Source organism: Tachysurus vachellii, chromosome 14 (assembly GCF_030014155.1).
Source record: "Tachysurus vachellii isolate PV-2020 chromosome 14, HZAU_Pvac_v1, whole genome shotgun sequence".
Taxonomy (NCBI): domain Eukaryota; kingdom Metazoa; phylum Chordata; class Actinopteri; order Siluriformes; family Bagridae; genus Tachysurus; species Tachysurus vachellii.
In genome coordinates, this window is record NC_083473.1 from 3,024,922 (window position 1) to 3,043,467 (window position 18,546).

The 18,546-nt window shown below is 40.6% G+C and overlaps 1 protein-coding gene across 1 annotated transcript in view; it reads right to left on the reverse strand.

The window, feature by feature from the left end:
* Positions 1-16,331: 16,331 nt before the first annotated feature.
* Positions 16,332-18,546, reverse strand: part of kcnk9 (potassium channel, subfamily K, member 9) — a 46,373-nt gene continuing 44,158 nt past the window's right edge. Inside the window, exon 2 of the mRNA XM_060886796.1 lies at positions 16,332-18,231. Within this exon, the coding sequence (XP_060742779.1) occupies positions 17,315-18,231 (917 nt within the window). The 3' untranslated portion in view covers positions 16,332-17,314. The remainder of the gene's footprint in view (positions 18,232-18,546) is intronic.

Sequence of the window (18,546 nt, forward strand, 5' to 3'; positions counted from 1 at the left end):
AATTAATTCGATTAATTAAGGTCTCATGGGGATACTGCTTAGACCGGCCACTAAGAGATGAGCCACATTGTTCCATTTGCTACACATGCGCATTTGCTTGTTGCCCTTTAGGTTACCACCCTAAAATATTTTGGCACTCACCTTTTAATTAGTGCCAAAACCTTTGGAGCATCATGGTCCAGTCAGTATGAATATGACCTGGATAAAAATCTTAATAGCTTCAGACCAATCAAAAAAAAAAGACACAGTTTCAGTCGGATTTGCATTCTTCAGTTCAAGCTGTGTTTCGTTTTTTTTGTGCTTTTTTTTGTGTTTGCTGTTGAGCTGGTTATACTTCCGACATGCCTGAGCTCAAGCTGGACCCAACCCGTGGGAGTCGAATGCAGTGCCTGATTACTCTCAGCTTGTTTGTTCCCTGTTCTGTGTTTTAGACTGATGGTTCTACATGCTCTGTTGCCCTGCGGTGGTGGTGGTGGTGGTGGTGTTGGTGGTTGGTGGATGGATTTCTCTTCTCCACTTTCTGTAGTGCTGATTGCTGATCCATGCCACTACTCTCCTTTGTCCTATTTCACAGTGTGATATGTAAAAGAACTGCATAATGCTAAGGCTTACAGGCATGTGGAGTGGCTTAGAAGCTGTGGTCATCAAAACAGCCATAACCAGCAAATTATACGTATCTGAAAGGCACTATTTAAATAATGATTAATTTGTAAATTATGAGTAAAAACAATTACTCGAGTCGTCATCAGAGTCCTGATATCTGCCATGCCAAACTGTATGTAGACTGTTACTGTAGTGTAAAGACATTCTCTTGTAACTAGGGTCAAATCCTGAAAATACAGACTGTAGCTTTGGCACTGAGTAGAAGGACAGCATACGTTTACGGAGCTTACAGAGGTGTCGACAGGCAAGCATCAGCTGACTGGGTCACTCACAACCACCTACCTCAGACAGGCTTAGGACAAAATGGTGATGTGGATCCAATATGTGGACTCACCACCTGCAAGATGGGGATCAGGTGCAATGCTGGTCAGGCAGCAGGCATGTGATGGACAGTCTCAGTCAGGGAAGACCAGCGGAAATGAGTCTGTACTTTAAAGTAATGAGACATTTACTTGGCTGTATTAGCCACTGAGATGACTGTTATTGCTGCTATGTAATAACAGGAACTCATTTGTCTCACAGGTGTTAACATAACTTTTTTGGGTATTAGTAGCCTTCAGCGGTCGGAAGTCGTGGCCTAATGGTTAGAGAGTCTGACTGGCCGGCCACGACTGAGGTTCCCTTGAGCAAGGCACTGAACCCCCCAACTGCTCCCTGGGCACCGCAGCATAAATGGCTGCCCACTGCTCCGGGAGTGTGTTCACAGTGTGTGTTCACTGCTGTGTGTGTGCATTTTGGATGGGTTAAATGCAGAGAACAAATTCTGAGTACGGGTCACCGTACTTAGCCGTATGTCACGTCACTTTCACTTTCTTAGCATTGGTTAGCACTAAAGTTATATTTAAATGTAAACAAAAGGATGAATCTGGAAAGGCTCCTTGCCCCTAATTGCATTTCCAACAGCATGAGCTAATAGTCATGAGCTAATAGTCCTGGTTCATACCAAATAAACACATCTCTCAAACCCGTTCACACAGTTCGGATCGTATTAGTGTATCTAAAAGAGTTTATGCTTCTCAGGCTGCTTGGCTGGTCGAAGAGGCTTGTTTGAGCTGCAGTAAAATTACAGGCTGGATGGAGTGTGGGGGCCTGAGCATTTTCGCTCCTCCACTGTTCTTACGCTGTCGCCCTCTCCGCTCGCTCTCTCTCTGCTCTGACAGCTTAATTAGTGGGCAGCAGCAGGAGCTGAATAGCGCTCGGCGACGCACGCCTCCACCTCGCCTCCCAAGGGCGGGACCCAGCTGCACGCCACGCAAAAAAAGGCGCCACCACCATGATGTCACCACAGCCGTCCGGGAGCTGAAACCTTCCAGGGAAGATGAAAAAAAAATCGGCAGAACAAGTTTGAGAGGCTGCAAGCTGAGATAACAGAAAGTAGTGACCAAGCTCAGTGACCTTCTCTTTCACACTATTTCAACTCTCCTGCTAAGAGCAGCAGGACTGCATCCGAGAAGCTATCTGAATTTCAACACGCAGGGACACTTACACTGCCATGTCTAGAAACTTTCAGGGTTGTTTATTTTTAATACCTGCTTTCACTTAGTTTTTAAGCTTTTTCTAAAGTCTGAAACAATTATACAGATTTTAGATATCATTTCTAAAAGATTCCCAATATTCTTACCCAAAAATTCATCATATTATTAGTTTTTATTCTAAATGACAGAATACCAATTAAAGCTGTCTTAAGATGTCATTTTAACCCATTAGCAAAAAAAACTATTTTTTTTTTTTTTTTTTTTTTTTTTTTTTTTTTTTTTTTTAAATGTTAATCATTAAAAAATGTGTTGCTCTTAAATGAGACACAGGGTTGAGATTTTTTTAGCATTATATTTAGAATTAGCAAAAACACAGAATGTTGTTTGCTAGCATCCATGCTAACTCTACAAGGTCAGTGAGGAATAAAAAAAAAGAATAAACTCTATCGTCTCATGAACGATGCAACTTCCTGTCGAATATGTGATTTCTGGAATTTTCCACAGATTTCACTTAACAGGGTTGAGTTAAAGGAATAAATATAATAAACAAAAAAATAATAATAATAACAAAAAACACCCAATGAACATCAGGAAATTTAAATGAACTCAAATAATCACTCTTTACAAACGTGCTGAGCAGAAAAGCATCTCAGATCTCATACGCACAACACAACAGACCTTGATGCAGATATGTTACAAGAGCAGGAGATCACTTTCGGTCCAGTCTACGTCCCACTGTATGTTCATAAGGGAGCTTTTTACACACAAACACAACATTTTAACACATAAGATCGTGTTAGTTACACAGATGGACTTTCCTCTCCAGAATACTGTCACTGCACAGGGACAATTTAATTTACGGTGCTAAATTTGGATTAGAATGCTCTTCTTGTGCCATAAAACTAAATCTCTAATCGTAACCCTACGAGTGTGAGGACTTGAGGCACTACGATTGACGTGTTATAAAAGCTCCTAACTATAAAACACAGTTATTACAAGATCGAGATGTAGTACTCAGTCCAACAATTATGTATAACGTGCGATCGGAAAATGAGTACTCGTGTCATTGTGCTACTTTTCTCATTAACACACATACAGACGTACACACTCACACACACACACACACACACACACACACAAGCACTAATTCCATATCGCACCGATCTTTTTATTTCTCGGAAGTGTCAGACTTACAATATTCTTATAGACTCTGAGCGGTGTTTCCATAAATAATTTCATAGCACACACACACACACACACACACTCCAGAAACAAATTGTCTCTCACTGTCACGGAGGCTGATTTGGATTTCACACCCAGCGAGGTGTAATTCTGATTCTGTCCTCTATCTCGTCTGGGTATTAGCCGTTTCCTCACTTTAGATCTGCACGGCTCAGGAATACCGAGTTATTATCAGCTCCTACGTTTCAGTCCAGTCCTGTAAAAAAGAGTCATTTTGTCATGCGTGGTCTGTATATTCTACTGTATCTATATGGTTAGGCCACTGTCGAACATTACAGCGCATACAAATTGGATTAACATGAAAACATCTGAATTAATCGAATTTTTCTTCTGCTTGTTAGAATATTCTGATAAATAAATATAATTAATAAACAAACTTTTAGAATTGTTTTAATTTCTGTAATTAGTTTGAGTTCAATTATTCCAAATGACAAACCTTCTCACTTTATTCACAAATGTCATACTGTCCTGCCATCAGTCTATATTTACAAAATTTTATATATAGTAAAACACCATATATATACATATATATATATATATATATATATATATATATATATATATATATATATATATATATATATACACTCACCGGCCACAACTGCTCGTTAACGCAAATTTCTAATCAGCCAATCACATGGCAGCAACTCAGTGCATTTAGGCATGTAGACATGGTCAAGACGATCTGCTGCAGTTCAAACCGAGCGTCAGAATGGGGAAGAAAGGTGATTTAAGTGACTCTGAACGTGGCATGGTTGTTGGTGCCAGACGGGCTGGTCTGAGTATTTCAGAAACTGCTGATCTACTGGGATTTTCACGCACAACCATCTCTAGGGTTTACAGAGAATGGTCCAAAAAAGAGAAAATATCCAGTGAGCTGCAGTTCTGTGGGCGCAAATGCCTTGTTGATGCCAGAGGTCAGAGGAGAATGGCCAGACTGGTTCGAGCTGATAGAAAGGCAACAGTAACTCAAATAACCACTCGTTACAACCGAGGTATGTAGAAGAGCATCTCTGAACACACAACATATATATATAAACAACATATTATATATATAATTGTATTGGTAATTTGTATTGCAGCTATTTTTTCTTCTTTTTCCTTCTATTATTTATTTATTTATTTATTATTTATAAATAATTTATTGTTTATTTAGTGTTATTTATTTATTTATTTATTTATTTTATTTATTACTGTGTATGGTTAAATAAATATAAATAAAGAAATTAAAGAAACTTTAATGATTAGTGTTCATGTTTAGTAAGCAGTCATTGTTTAGTTATCACTTAACAAACTGTTACTGTCTGTGGTCAGTCTGTAATTAATGTCAGTGTTTAATCTATATTCCTGTAATTGTCTGTAACCTCTGTGATTATTAGTCAATATCTTTGACCAACCTGTAATCAGTGTGTATTGATTAATCAGTGTCTGTATTTCGTCTGTAATTCATTATTTTCAGTGCCTCTTGTGTTATTAGTTACTGTCTGTAGACAGTCTGTTGCTAGTCAGTGATTGTGATTAGTCTGTAATTCATTTCTGTATGTGTTTAGTCACACTTAGGTTTTATTCATCATGTGTCTGTAATCAGTCTGTAATTTGTTACTGTCTGAATTCAGACTGTAATCCATTATGGTCAGTGGCTTGTGTGTTATTGATCACTGTCTGTAGTAATCCTGTTCCTCAAGTAATCAGGATCTGTGATCAAACTATAACTTGTTGTTATTGGTGACCAATGTGCTGTCAGTTACTGTCTGTGATCCATCTGTTTCTGGTTAGTGACAGTGGTTACTTAACAGACTTACCACAGACTCTAACACACAATACAATCATGTCTGACAGTAACAGATTACAGCCTGATGAGACAGTAACAGACTGACCACAGACTGTAACACACAACACATTCGTGTCTGAGAATAACAGATTACTGTCTGATCACAGACAGTAACCGACTCAGGACACAGTAACAGACTGAACACAGACTGTAAAACACGACACATTCATGTCCGACAGTAACAGATTACAGTCTGATCTCAGACACCAATGTGTTGTGTGTTACAGTCTGTGGTCAGTTTGTTGCCAATTAGTGTCCGTAATTAGTCAGTCAATGTTATTAGTGTCTGTAATAGATAGACTACAAAATAGTCAATGTTCAGTCTGTAATCTATATCTACGACCAGTATTTAGTCATCAAGTGTTTGTAATTAGTCAGTAGTTAGTTTAGTCATGTTTGTCACCAACTGTCTGTGGTTTAGGCTGTTAATGTTCAGGCTCTAATCAGTCTGTAATGCATTTCTAATCCAACCTTTATATAAAAAAAAAATATATATATATATATATATATATATATATATATATATATATATATATATATAAATAATTTAGTTACTATGTGTGTTCAGAGAGTAATCGTTCTAGCGTGACCAGTGTAAATAGTTACTGTCTGTTACTGTAATTAGTGTCTGTGATCAGTCTGTAAACAGTTAATCTGTGATTCCTGTATTATTAATCACTGCCTATGATGAAATAGAAAAAAAATAAATAAATAAAAACATGCTTTTTGTGTTGTATCATTTTGCATTTGTTTGCCTGTCTCTTTAATAAACGCTTTAAACTGCAACTGCATCTGACTTCAACATGACCGTAAACTGTAGTCTATAGAAGTTATCGTCTGTGATGTCTGTAGACACCACGTATTATCAGTTGTCTTTGACTGGTCTATAATCAGATGGTGTCTGTGGTTGGTCTGTAATCACAAAGAGAATGAAGGACATCACAGTCAAACATTCAGTAAGCGCATTGAGGCTCATTGTTTTAATTCAAATTCATGACAGCACTGCCCACACAAAATCATGCACCCACCCACACACACACACACACATATTCACTAACAGGAAATTAGGCAAACACACAAATCCATATGCTCAGCCTTTGCCAAAGAGGACAATCCTAAATTAGAAATAAATTCGAGACAATGTCACTTTGAATTATTTAGACAGGCTCAGTCTAGCTTAAGCTTCCAGCGTTCTCTATTGCAAAGAAGTGTATCAACAAATTAATATGATGAACATCCAAAATAAAAAAATTATACTGTTTAAGGTTAACAGTGTCATCAGAAGTGTAATATTCAGTGATAGATCGCTGTGTTTCAAGGTGCATTTTAATGCTTCCATCTGACAAATTCGAAGGCAATCCTTCTAGTGAATAAAATACAAAAAGCTAGGAAACATTTCTAAGACAATGAAATCTTCTTTCATTACATACACACAGCTCCACACAAGATCTGTGGCTTTGTAACTTTGTTCCTTTCTTTATTATTAGATTTTTCAGATTTGAATCGTGTGACTCATAAATACATAAACACTCTGATAGAGCTCTCTTAAAGTTGTGTACAGGATATACTGTAAAAATGCAAAACAGGATAGGAATTAAAAATATGCCTTAGATATTTTTAAGAATATTTTTTTTCTTTTATTCCTTACAGTATATGCATTGTACATTATTATAAAATGCTTCTAATTATGTACAGAGATTTACATTAAAACAATAACAGTATGGTGTTGAGAAAATACTGAAGCGTAAATACTGTATAAATTCTTTATAGATTTACATAATGAATCGGGCATCTTTATGAAAAATTCATCACAGATCAATGTTTCCTTAATTATCTTTCAAATTTGTTTTAAATTACCATGCTAATGCTAATTCATACAAGTGTGTATTTTTGTTTTACATAATGTTAGCTCCAGGCTAACAAAAATAAGAAACTGCCCTAATATTAATCACACAGAGCATAAATATTAATAAATGCATGTACATTGTCTCAGACAGTCTGCTAGAGGAGGAATAATGTGGAACGATGAAAGTGTTTCATGAACATCTGGAGTTTATTAACTCATAGTAGTAACTCGTATTAATTACTCATGTTTCCTGAGCCAGGAAAGGGTTTTCTGCACTGCTTTCATCCCTGGATTATCATCTCTCTAAACCATGCTTTAACTCATAAAGAAGGTTTCACACGGGTTATTTATTATTAGAATGGTTTTGGCCCCAGGGTTATGAAACTCTGATTTGGCTTTTACAGTGTTAACTCCACACTGTGGTGCTGACCATGTACAGGGTGAAACGTTACAGCTTGTTGCTTAGCAACAGAAACCCAATCAGAACCTGAACCATGCGTGAAAACCTTACATCAGGTGAAAAACAGATGATAAATCATTGAACATCATGGAAATAGGAAGAGAGGAGGAAATACGTCACATTGAAAAATTAGCGAAAGTTGGAGATCAAAGAACGAACGACCGATCGACTAAACGACAAACTTAAAAAGAGCAGAAAAGACGATAAAGCTGTGAAAGATAACAGAACCTGCTCGAGTGCAGAAACACAGACCCGAACTTGTTTTCCTTACTGATGTGAAAGCGTGAGACGAGACTTTATTTAAAGCATGAGACGAAACCTTTATCCAATCAGGATCGTCGATACGTGAATATGCAAATTAGAAGAAAGTTGCAGCAGGGTTTAGGAATGTACAGTGTGACACAAGGTGAGATGATGAAGAGTCAGGATTCAGTGTTAACACCAGGGACAGTTTGAGTATGACTTGAGCAGACTTGAGCTTCTACACTCAGGTCTCTGTAAGTGAGGAAAGAGGAACGATTGTGAAGGAAGGAGAACAGGAACCTGAATCTCTTCTCATTACTTTCCAGTAAAAACTTCAGTCTCTTCCTGTGACTCTTTTCCTTTCTTTCCAGCAATGTAACAATTTGAAGACAGGAACAGAAAGTGGCCAAGGTGAAGTGAAAGCTATTTTACATGCTAGTGCTACATCTCATTCTTTCACACTGTACAGCATTTCAAAGCTCCAGAAAGACTACCTGAGAACATCTGGAAAGAGAAATGAAAGTAAGCAAATTACAGAAAGACTGAATTATAAATATTAAAAGTCTGATTCTGGACTGTTGCTTAATCATTTAAACTGTAAAAAGTCTTTCCTGAGCCCAACGTTACAAACATGCTTTGTCTAGTTTTATATTCAACTCTTATTTGATTATGTTGTCGATTATTGAGTGCTATAGAACTATTTATTCCACAAAAGAACACGTTAAAATATTACAAATGTTGTAATTAGGCAAGAAGTTACATAACATTATGGCTTTCATTACATTGTTGAGTTCTTGAGGTCTGGATTAATCCCTGACAATAATAATAATAATAATAATAATAATAATAATAATAATAATAATAATAATAACTATTTCATTTAATTATTTAATGTTTGTGCATTCAGGCTGTTTAGAGTGATTGGAGAGTTAAGGGCATTTGGGAAATAAGAAGCATTTAGAATGTTTGTGGTGTATGGGGTGTCTCAAATGTTATAAGTGTTTGGGACATTTTGGGTGATGAGTGTTTGAGGTCTCTGGAGTGTGGGGAGAGTTTGAGGTGTATGGTGTGTTTGAGCTGTATGGGGTGTTTTCAGTGTTTGAAGTGTATGGTGTGTTTGGAGTGTTTGAGGTGTATGGGGTGTTTGCTGTGTTTGAGGTGTATGAGGTGTATGGGGTGTTTGGAGTGTTTGAGGTGTATGAAGTGTATGGGGTGTTTGAGGTGTATGGGGTGTTTGGAGTGTTTGAGGTGTATGGGGTGTTTGAGGTGTATGGGGTGTTTGCTGTGTTTGAGGTGTATTGGGTGTTTGAGGTGTATGGGGTGTATGAGGTGTATGGTGTGTATGGGGTGTTTGAGGTATATGGGGTGTTTGGAGTGTTCGAGGTGTATGGGGTGTTTGAGGTGTATGGGGTGTTTGCTGTGTTTGAGGTGTATTGGGTGTTTGAGGTGTATGGGGTGTATGAGGTGTATGGTGTGTATGGGGTGTTTGAGGTATATGGGGTGTTTGGAGTGTTTGAGGTGTATGGGGTGTTTGAGGTGTATGGGGTGTATGGGGTGTTTTACGGTGTATGGGGGTTTTGGAGTGTTTGAGGTGTATGGGGTGTTTGGAGTGTTTGAGGTGTATGGGGTGTTTTACGGTGTATGGGGTGTTTGGAGTGTCTGAGGTCTTTGGAGTGTTTAAGGTGTTTGAGGTGTATGGGGTGTTTGAGGTGTATGGGGTGTTTGAGCTGTATGGGGTGTTTGGAGTGTTTGAGGTGTATGGGGTGTTTGAGCTGTATGGGGTTTTTGGGTTGTATGGGGTGTTTGAGGTATATGGGGTGTTTGGAGTGTTTGAGGTGTATGAGGTGTTTGAGCTGTATGGGGTATTTTGAGTGTTTGAGGTGTTTGAGGTATATGGGGTGTTTGGAGTGTTTGAGGTGTATGGGGTGTTTGGAGTGTTTGAGGTGTATGGGGTGTTTGAGGTATATGGGGTGTTTGGAGTGTTTGAGGTATATGGGGTGTTTGGAGTGTTTGAGGTGTATGGGGTGTTTGAGGTGTTTGAGCTGTATGGGGTGTTTTGAATGTTTGAGGTGTTTGAGGTGTATGGGGTGTTTGGAGTGTTTGAGGTGCACGGGGCATGTGGGGTGATTGAGGTTTATGGGGTGTTTGGAGTGTTTGAGGTGTATGGGGTGTTTGAGGTATATGGGGTGTTTGGAGTGTTTGAGGTGTATGGGGTGTTTGAGGTATATGGGGTGTTTGGAGTGTTTGAGGTGTACGGGGTGTATGGGGTGTTTGAGGTATATGGGGTGTTTGGAGTGTTTGAGGTGTATGGGGTGTTTGGAGTGTTTGAGGTGTATGGGGTGTTTGAGGTATATGGGGTGTTTGAGGTGTATGGGGTGTTTGGAGTGTTTGAGGTGTATGGGGTGTTTGAGGTGTTTGAGGTTTATGGGGTGTTTGGAGTGTTTGAGGTTTATGGAGTGTTTGAGGTGTATGGGGTGTTTGGAGTGTTTGAGGTGTTTGGGGTGTTTGAGGTGTATGAGGTGTTTGAGGAGTTTTTCGGTGTTTGTGGTGTTTGAGGTGTATGGGGTGTATGAGGTGTTTGGGGTGTTTGTGGTGTTTGAGGTGTATGGGGTGTTTGAGGTGTTTGAGGTGTTTGAGGTGTATGAGGTGTTTGAGGTGTTTGAGCGGTATGTGGCGTTTTGAGTGTTTGAGGTGTATGGGGTGTTTGAGGTGTTTGAGGTGTTTGAGGTGTATGAGGTGTTTGAGGTGTATGGGGTGTTTGAGGTGTTTGAGCTGTATGTGGCGTTTTGAGTGTTTGAGGTGTACGGGGCGTATGGGGTGTTTGAGGTTTATGGGGTGTTTGAGGTGTTTGGGGTGTTTGAGGTGTATGGGGTGTTTGGGATGTATGGGGTGTATGAGGTGTTTGGGGTGTTTGGGGTGTATGGGGTGTTTGGGGTGTTTGAGGTTTATGGGGTGTTTGGAGTGTTTGAGGTGTACGGGGCGTATGGGGTGTTTGAGGTTTATGGAGTGTTTGAGGTGTTTGGGTGTTTGGAGTGTTTGAGGTGTTTGGGGTGTTTGAGGTGTATGGGGTGTTTGGGATGTATGGGGTGTTTGGGGTGTTTGAGGTTTATGGGGTGTTTGGAGTGTTTGAGGTGTACGGGGCGTATGGGGTGTTTGAGGTTTATGGAGTGTTTGAGGTGTTTGGGGTGTTTGGAGTGTTTGAGGTGTTTGGGGTGTTTGAGGTGTATGGGGTGTTTGGGATGTATGGGGTGTATGAGGTGTTTGGGGTGTTTGAGGTGTATGGGGTGTTTGAGGTGTATGGGGTGTTTGAGGTGTATGAAGTGTTTGAGGTGTATGAGGTGTTTGTGGTGTTTGAGATGTATGGGGTGTTTGAGCTGTTTGAGGTGTTTGAGGTGTTTGGGGTGTATGGGGTGTTTGGGATGTATGGGGTGTATGAGGTGTTTGGGGTGTATGAGGTGTATGAGGTGTATGAGGTGTTTGGGGTGTATGAGGTGTTTGGGGTGTATGAGGTGTATGAGGTGTATGAGGTGTTTGGGGTGTATGAGGTGTATGAGGTGTTTGGGGTGTATGAGGTGTATGAGGTGTTTGGGGTGTATGAGGTGTATGAGGTGTTTGGGGTGTATGAGGTGTATGAGGTGTTTGGGGTGTATGAGGTGTATGAGGTGTTTGGGGTGTATGAGGTGTATGAGGTGTATGAGGTGTTTGGGGTGTATGAGGTGTTTGGGGTGTATGAGGTGTATGAGGTGTTTGGGGTGTATGAGGTGTATGAGGTGTTTGGGGTGTTTGGGGTGTATGAGGTGTATGGGGTGTTTGAGGTGTTTGAGGTGTTTGGGGTGTATGAGGTGTATGAGGTGTTTGGGGTGTATGAGGTGTATGAGGTGTTTGGGGTGTATGAGGTGTATGGGGTGTTTGAGGTGTTTGAGGTGTTTGGGGTGTATGAGGTGTATGAGGTGTTTGGGGTGTATGAGGTGTTTGGGGTGTATGAGGTGTATGAGGTGTTTGGGGTGTATGGGGTGTTTGGGATGTATGGGGTGTATGAGGTGTTTGGGGTGTATGAGGTGTATGAGGTGTTTGGGGTGTATGAGGTGTATGAGGTGTTTGGGGTGTATGAGGTGTATGAGGTGTATGAGGTGTTTGGGGTGTTTGGGGTGTATGGGTTGTTTGGGGTGTTTGAGGTTTATGGGGTGTTTGGAGTGTTTGAGGTGTACGGGGCGTATGGGGTGTTTGAGGTTTATGGAGTGTTTGAGGTGTATGGGGTGTTTGGAGTGTTTGAGGTGTATGGGGTGTTTGGAGTGTTTGAGGTGTATGGGGTGTTTGAGGTGTATGAGGTGTTTGAGGTGTTTTTCGGTGTTTGTGGTGTTTGGGGTGTATGAGGTGTATGAGGTGTATGAGGTGTTTGGGGTGTATGAGGTGTTTGGGGTGAACCTCTAACTAACACTTATTTCCCTGTTTGTTTAATGTGTGTATTTATTAAAAAATCCCTACCCAGAGTTTAGGTTGTTGTCCTGTCTGTAACCTGGTGATCTAATGTTAATGTATTCATTTATAAAGCACTTTAGTTCCTCACTCTGAATAACAGTCAGCTGAATGCAGTAAATCTAAATGTTACTGAGTATATTATTAACATCAGGGAGAATAATTTAATGTAAAACAGACTCCAGTACAGTGATGAATACAGCTGCACTGTGCGTGTGTGTGTGTGTGTGTAGTGATTTCCCAAACCCTTTTTTTACACAGAGTGTACTTTTCTAGTCTCTGGGAAAACAACAGTCTGAACTTACAGGTTTATTATTTTTTTAAGATTAAACTTCTGATTATTTTCCCATGACATCATTCAGCTGTATAATGACAAACGTTTCTAGAGCTTTCTTGCAATATTACAGGTCACCAGTCGAACTGTGGAAATTCAAAGGTGGAAAAAATGATAACTAGAATGAGGCCATGTTATAATGAGAAATATCTAAGTTCAATTTAATTCTATTAGATTTGTATAGAGTTTTCACCAGTGGGTAAATTTATTTATTTATTTAGTTAGTTAGTTAGTTAGTTAGTTAGTTAGTTAGTTAGTTAGTTAGTTTACAGGCTCCTGGTGAAACATCATTCAGCAACTGAATAGAAAAAGATCCTGAGAAAAAGTCTGATTAGACACAAATATCTCACAAATGTTAATCTGCGTGTTGAGCCTGTTTTTTGAAATATTATATATATTACATACATATAGTGACCCCTTGTTATGATTTCACCCTTATCCAGAGTAACTCACATTTCTTTCTCATTTTATACAATTAAGCATCTAAGGGTTAAGGGCCATGCTAGGGGGCCCAGCAGTGGTAATTTAGTGGACCTGGGATTCAAACTCACAACCCTACGATGGTTAACAACTTAACCGCTAGGCTTTGCCTCGGGTCACGGGGAGCCTGTGCCTATCTCAGGCGTCATAGGGCAACAAGGCAGGATACACCCTGGACGGAGTGCCAACCCATCACAGGGCACACACACACACACTCTCATTCACTCACGCACTCACACACTACGGACAATTTTCCAGAGATGCCAATCAACCTACCATGCATGTCTTTGGACCAGGGGTGGAAACCGGAGTACCCGGAGGAAACCCCCGAGGCACGGTGAGAACATGCAAACTCCACACACACAAGGCGGAGGCGGGAATCGAACCCCCAACCCTGAAGGTGTGAGACGAACGTGCTAACCACTGAGCCACCGTGCCCCCAGTATTTTTTTATATTTCTTAAATATCACGGAACAGATTTGTTTTGTTACACATCAGTATATAGCTCTACTGGAATCACTGAATTAGCGCTTTGGAGTTTTATGATTTTTTTACATGGTTTCAAGAAAGTTCTTCTACGTTCACACACTGCTTTTCATTTTACAGACAGAACTCGCTCTGAAATTCAACAACTCGCTCGAGTTCTAATTCCAGCCATGCTCAATGAGCACATGCTCTTAAGCTAAGATAAAAGGACTCGCTAGCTGAACTTTTCTCTTAACAAACTGCTAACCTCAAATATTAGCTTCAACACTTATATCTTGTGCAGGAGGTTAAACAGATAATATTACAAACATGAGATGAAACATGAGAAGAACAGGGTTTGATTAAGTTAGCAAATGATTGCTAACTTTTCATTTGTTAAAAGAACAAATTAATCATTTGCTAACTTAATCAAACCCTGTTCTTCTCCGCTAATGACCGTTAGCATGTTTCTGTTTGTTTTGCTAAACGAGTGATGCTAATTTTAACTTACCAAACCAAGTGTTAGATGCAAACTGGATCATTTTAGCTTGTGATTCTACAGTACTGCATTTCTCATCATGTCTAATGTTCATTTAGAAGCAGATGAACAGCTAGCTCACCAAAGCTCCAACATTTCAAACCCAAAGTCATTTTTAGCTAATAAGGCTTCTTCGTATGTAATATTAAATCCTTATGATACATACACACGTATGCAGTGTGCTGTCTATACTCTAAAAGCTCTTTGTCTCAATTTTTTGGCTCAATGCATGCAGCAGATAAATAAATGTGAATGTAAATGTTTGTGTAAATGTGAATGTAAATGACACCTGAGTGCTGCGTCTGCTACATCCTACTGTTCCTGTCACGTGTGCTGCTTTAAAAGCTCTAATGCTGCATCTCTTTTATCTCTAAGCAGAATTCATTTTAGAACAAATTTAGAATGTAATTTTAACCAGAAACCTGACTGGCGAGGCTAAAGCTTGATCAACAAGCTTGGACTGGCTAACTAGCACGTTGCGCCTTTTTACATCGCGCTAGTTAGCCAGTCCAGGCATGTTGATCAGGATTAAATAAAACAAACCAATGAGTTTACGATCACACCCTCGACCATAAAAGATGTCAGGACTTCTTCCGTAAGTGTTTTAGATATAAGCTAGAGACTTTATACTCTCATCAGACTCATAATATTATAGCTATCATATTTATTGTCTCTCCTTACTATCCTGATTTCTCCTTCTGTCGTAAAGTTCTTACTTTTACCTAAAGGATGTCTTTAAACTCCATTTTACTGTGACTGATTCTTTAGAGGGGGCACGGTGGCTTAGTGGTTAGCACATTTGCCTCACACCTCCAGGGTTGGGGGTTCGATTCCTGCCTCCTCCTTGTGTGTGTGGAGTTTGCATGTTCTCTCCGTGCCTCGGGGGTTTCCTCCGGGTACTCCGGTTTCCTCCCCCGGTCCAAAGACATGCATGGTAGGTTGATTGGCATCTCTGGAAAAATTGTCCGTAGTGTGTGATTGTGTGAGTGAATGTGTGTGTGCCCTGCGATGGGTTGGCACTCCGTCCAGGGTGTATCCTGCCTTGATGCCTAATGACGCCTGAGGCTCACCGTGACCCGAGGTAGTTCGGACAAGTGGTAGAAGATGAATGAATGAATGAATGATTATTTAGAATCTGGCACTTACCAGATCCCCTCATAAATTTTTTATCTCATTTATACAACTGAGCAATTAAGGGTTAAGGGCCCCTGCTGGGCCCCTTGTTCAGATTTGCCCCTTGAGCTTTGCCCCTTGTTCAGGGGCCCAGCAGTGGTAGCTTGGTGGACCTAAGATTTGAACTCACAACACGTTAACCCCTGAGGTACCACATCCCTTACATCCTGTAAACCCCTGAAGCGTGACACTGTCGATCCCGTGACTCACAGCATGTGAGATAAGCTATATATAATTTTAGGAAATATGCAAATATAAAACAATATAAAGAGGTGGAGAGGCAGAGAGGTGGAGTATAGTCTTGAAACTGATGTGCAAAATGTCCGGAAGCAGCGATCACTTTGAATACGTAACAAGATGAAAGCTTCCTCCTCAGAAGCCATATTGAATCTCTGGTTTGCTGCCCCCAGGTGGATGAGTTGTTAATGACGAGATGTGTGACCTAAAAGCATGGAAATGATGAAAATAAAATTTGTATTAAATATTTATTAATGAGCTTTGTCCCTGTCAAATAAACAAATAAATAAATAAAAAAAAATAAATGTGAGCACAAACACATTTCCGTAGTTGCGTAGTGAAAGTAACAAGCCTTAATTTACAGTTACATGAAGTTAATGAATGGTCAGTTAATGAATTTTGACTTTTGTCTCTGTCTGATGATGGATTCGATGTCGTTTTATAATTCGTTTTAGTTCTTATTTATTTAGAATTTGCAGCTCTTTTGAATGGAGATAAATAAAAGGTTAATCAGACTCTGTGTCCAAGCCGATGTGTGTAGTGCAGCCGGTTCCAGCACTGAGGTGTGCGTGAGGTTTAATTACAACAAACAGACATGGATAAGGTTTTGTCTGTTTAGTCTGTGGAGTAACTACAGGGAAAAAAAGAGGTAGTTTTGTCATGTCTACTGATCTAAAGTGTTTATTTTTTAAACACTTTATTATCCTTTATTAAGAAGACAATGCTAGTGAGCAGGGACGTTTCCTGCCCGTGAGGAGTGAAGCGGTTTCATGAGCGGACATCTTTGAGAGGAAAAAAATAATTTTATTTTTTTTTTTGAAAATAAACTTAAAGGATTATTTGCTTTTCAAACCATTGGCAAGGCTGCTATTATTATTATTTTTTCCCTTTTGACAGTTTATGCATACCAGTTTTTAACAAAGCACATGCAAATTATTAACTTTTTATTGATGATGCAAAACCTGAAGTCTCTCTCTCTCTCTCTCTCTCTCTCTCTCTCTCTCATATCACATAGCTGGGAAACTACACACACATACAATTTTATAAACCCTCCCTCTAGGAAATGGCATTTAACATAAAAAAAAGAAAAAAAAAGGAAAAAAAAATAATAATAATGGCGTCACACACATCAAATGACAACTAATGCACATGCTAGGATTGACAGTAATATTTTGGCATGGCATTTCTTTAAATAAATCAATGTCTCATCTTCATATCTTGCTAAATATAATAGAAAAAGAAAATCGTCCTTAAAAGGAAGTCCCGACAGTCCGTACTAGTTTTTTTTTTTTTTTTACTCATTCAGTGTTGTGTGGCACTTGAGATTCCCCTCAGCGTGAATTGGTCTCCAGAGATAAACCTGAAGAATTTTTTTCTCTCCCTGTAAAAAATAATCTCTCCCTCTGTGTTGTAGCTGAAGATCGAGTCTGCATCGTCTGGAGTGATAAGAAGGTCAGGCTGTAAAATTCAAGCCCCGGTTTCTTGAAAAAAAAAAAAACCCAGGGCAAACAGCTGCCCGCTCGTGTACAGTGTACAGATGAACGAGTCTCTGGGGGAAGAAAAATTCCATGCTTCATGCTTTTCTTTTCTTTTCATCCTTAATGAAAAGGCTCATTGAGTTTTCTCGCATTTCGTCCCGTACTCCTGTTCCCCGTGTCCGACTCGAACGTTAACCCAGAGCACACGTCTTATCACGAGAACCTAAATCATCCGCAAACCGAGGAGAGTGGGAAAAAACGCTTTTGGTTAAGGAGCAGCTTTATTCTGTGTGTTTTCTCAATAAATACCCTGGTTATTGAAAATCAGGAAGAGCGTGTGGGCGTGGCCCATCGCCCCGGGGAGGTTTCCTCTTCAGACGGACTTGCGTCGCCTCATCAGGCGCGAATTGTCCGTGAAGCTGTGCAAGCCGGGGGAAACGGAGCTGATAGGGGAGGGCAGGAAGCTGTTCTTCAACGCGCTCGGTGAAATCTCCTCAATGTGGTACGTCACCGGCGAGTGGAAGTATCTCGGTTGGCACGTAAAGGAGTTCTGGTGCGCAAACGGTCTTCCTCCTAACCCCAACCCCCCTCTTCCTGTTCCTTCTCCGGCCAGCATAGCCGAGCTGCCGAAGTCGTGCGAGTGATAATGCATGCAGGAGCAGACGGATTGAAGATCGGCGACTTCAGACCTGTACTGATCACGGTCTCGCCTCCTTCGGTGCATCCTCCCGGCCATGGAGTCCTCCTGGACGTGGACGATGACGCTGCTCCTGTTTCCGGCTAACGAGGCCCGTTCCTCCGCATCTCGCCGCTCGTCCTCACTGTTCATGGTGAGGAACCGCAGCACCACCAGGTTGAGGAAGGCTCCGATGACTGTCAGCCCCACTAGGATGTACATAAAGCTGAAGGCCACATAAAGAGGCTTTCTCTGAAGAGCTCGGTTCTTCTGCAGTGCCACAAAATCACCAAATCCGATGGTGGTGAGCGTAATGAAGCAGTAATAGTACGACTGGAAAAAGCTCCAGTCTTCGTAGTGCGAGAAGGCCGCAGCGCCGATGCACAGCGTTCCCATGCACGAGAAGAACCCCACCGTCACCATGTTCTCCATGGAGACGTCCGTGATGCGCATCCCACAGCACTTCTTGATACGCTTCAGCAGATACTTGACGAACGTGTTCATGCGCTCACCCAGGCTCTGGAACATCACCAACGTCAGCGGGATTCCCAGAACCGCGTAGAACATGCAAAACGCCTTCCCGGCATCGGTACCTGGAGCTGCGTGGCCATAACCTGAGGACAAACAACAACAACAACAGACATTAGTCCTAAATCTGAGGAAGCTTCATCGACAAACTTTATTCAGGTTTCGTTCGAGACTCAAATGTTCTTAAGTGTTAGGAGAGAGAGAAAGTGTCTGAACCAGAGAGAAAGTGCAATATGCAAATAGGATCCACCCTAATCTGATGTGCTCCGCCCCTTTTAGTGTCACAGAGAAGGCTGTATTTGCATACTGGAACATGATTGGCTGTTCTATCTTCTGACACAATAATGCTGAGAATAAAGATCACGCTGTTCTAGTAAATTACTAACAAGAGGCCGAGTGTT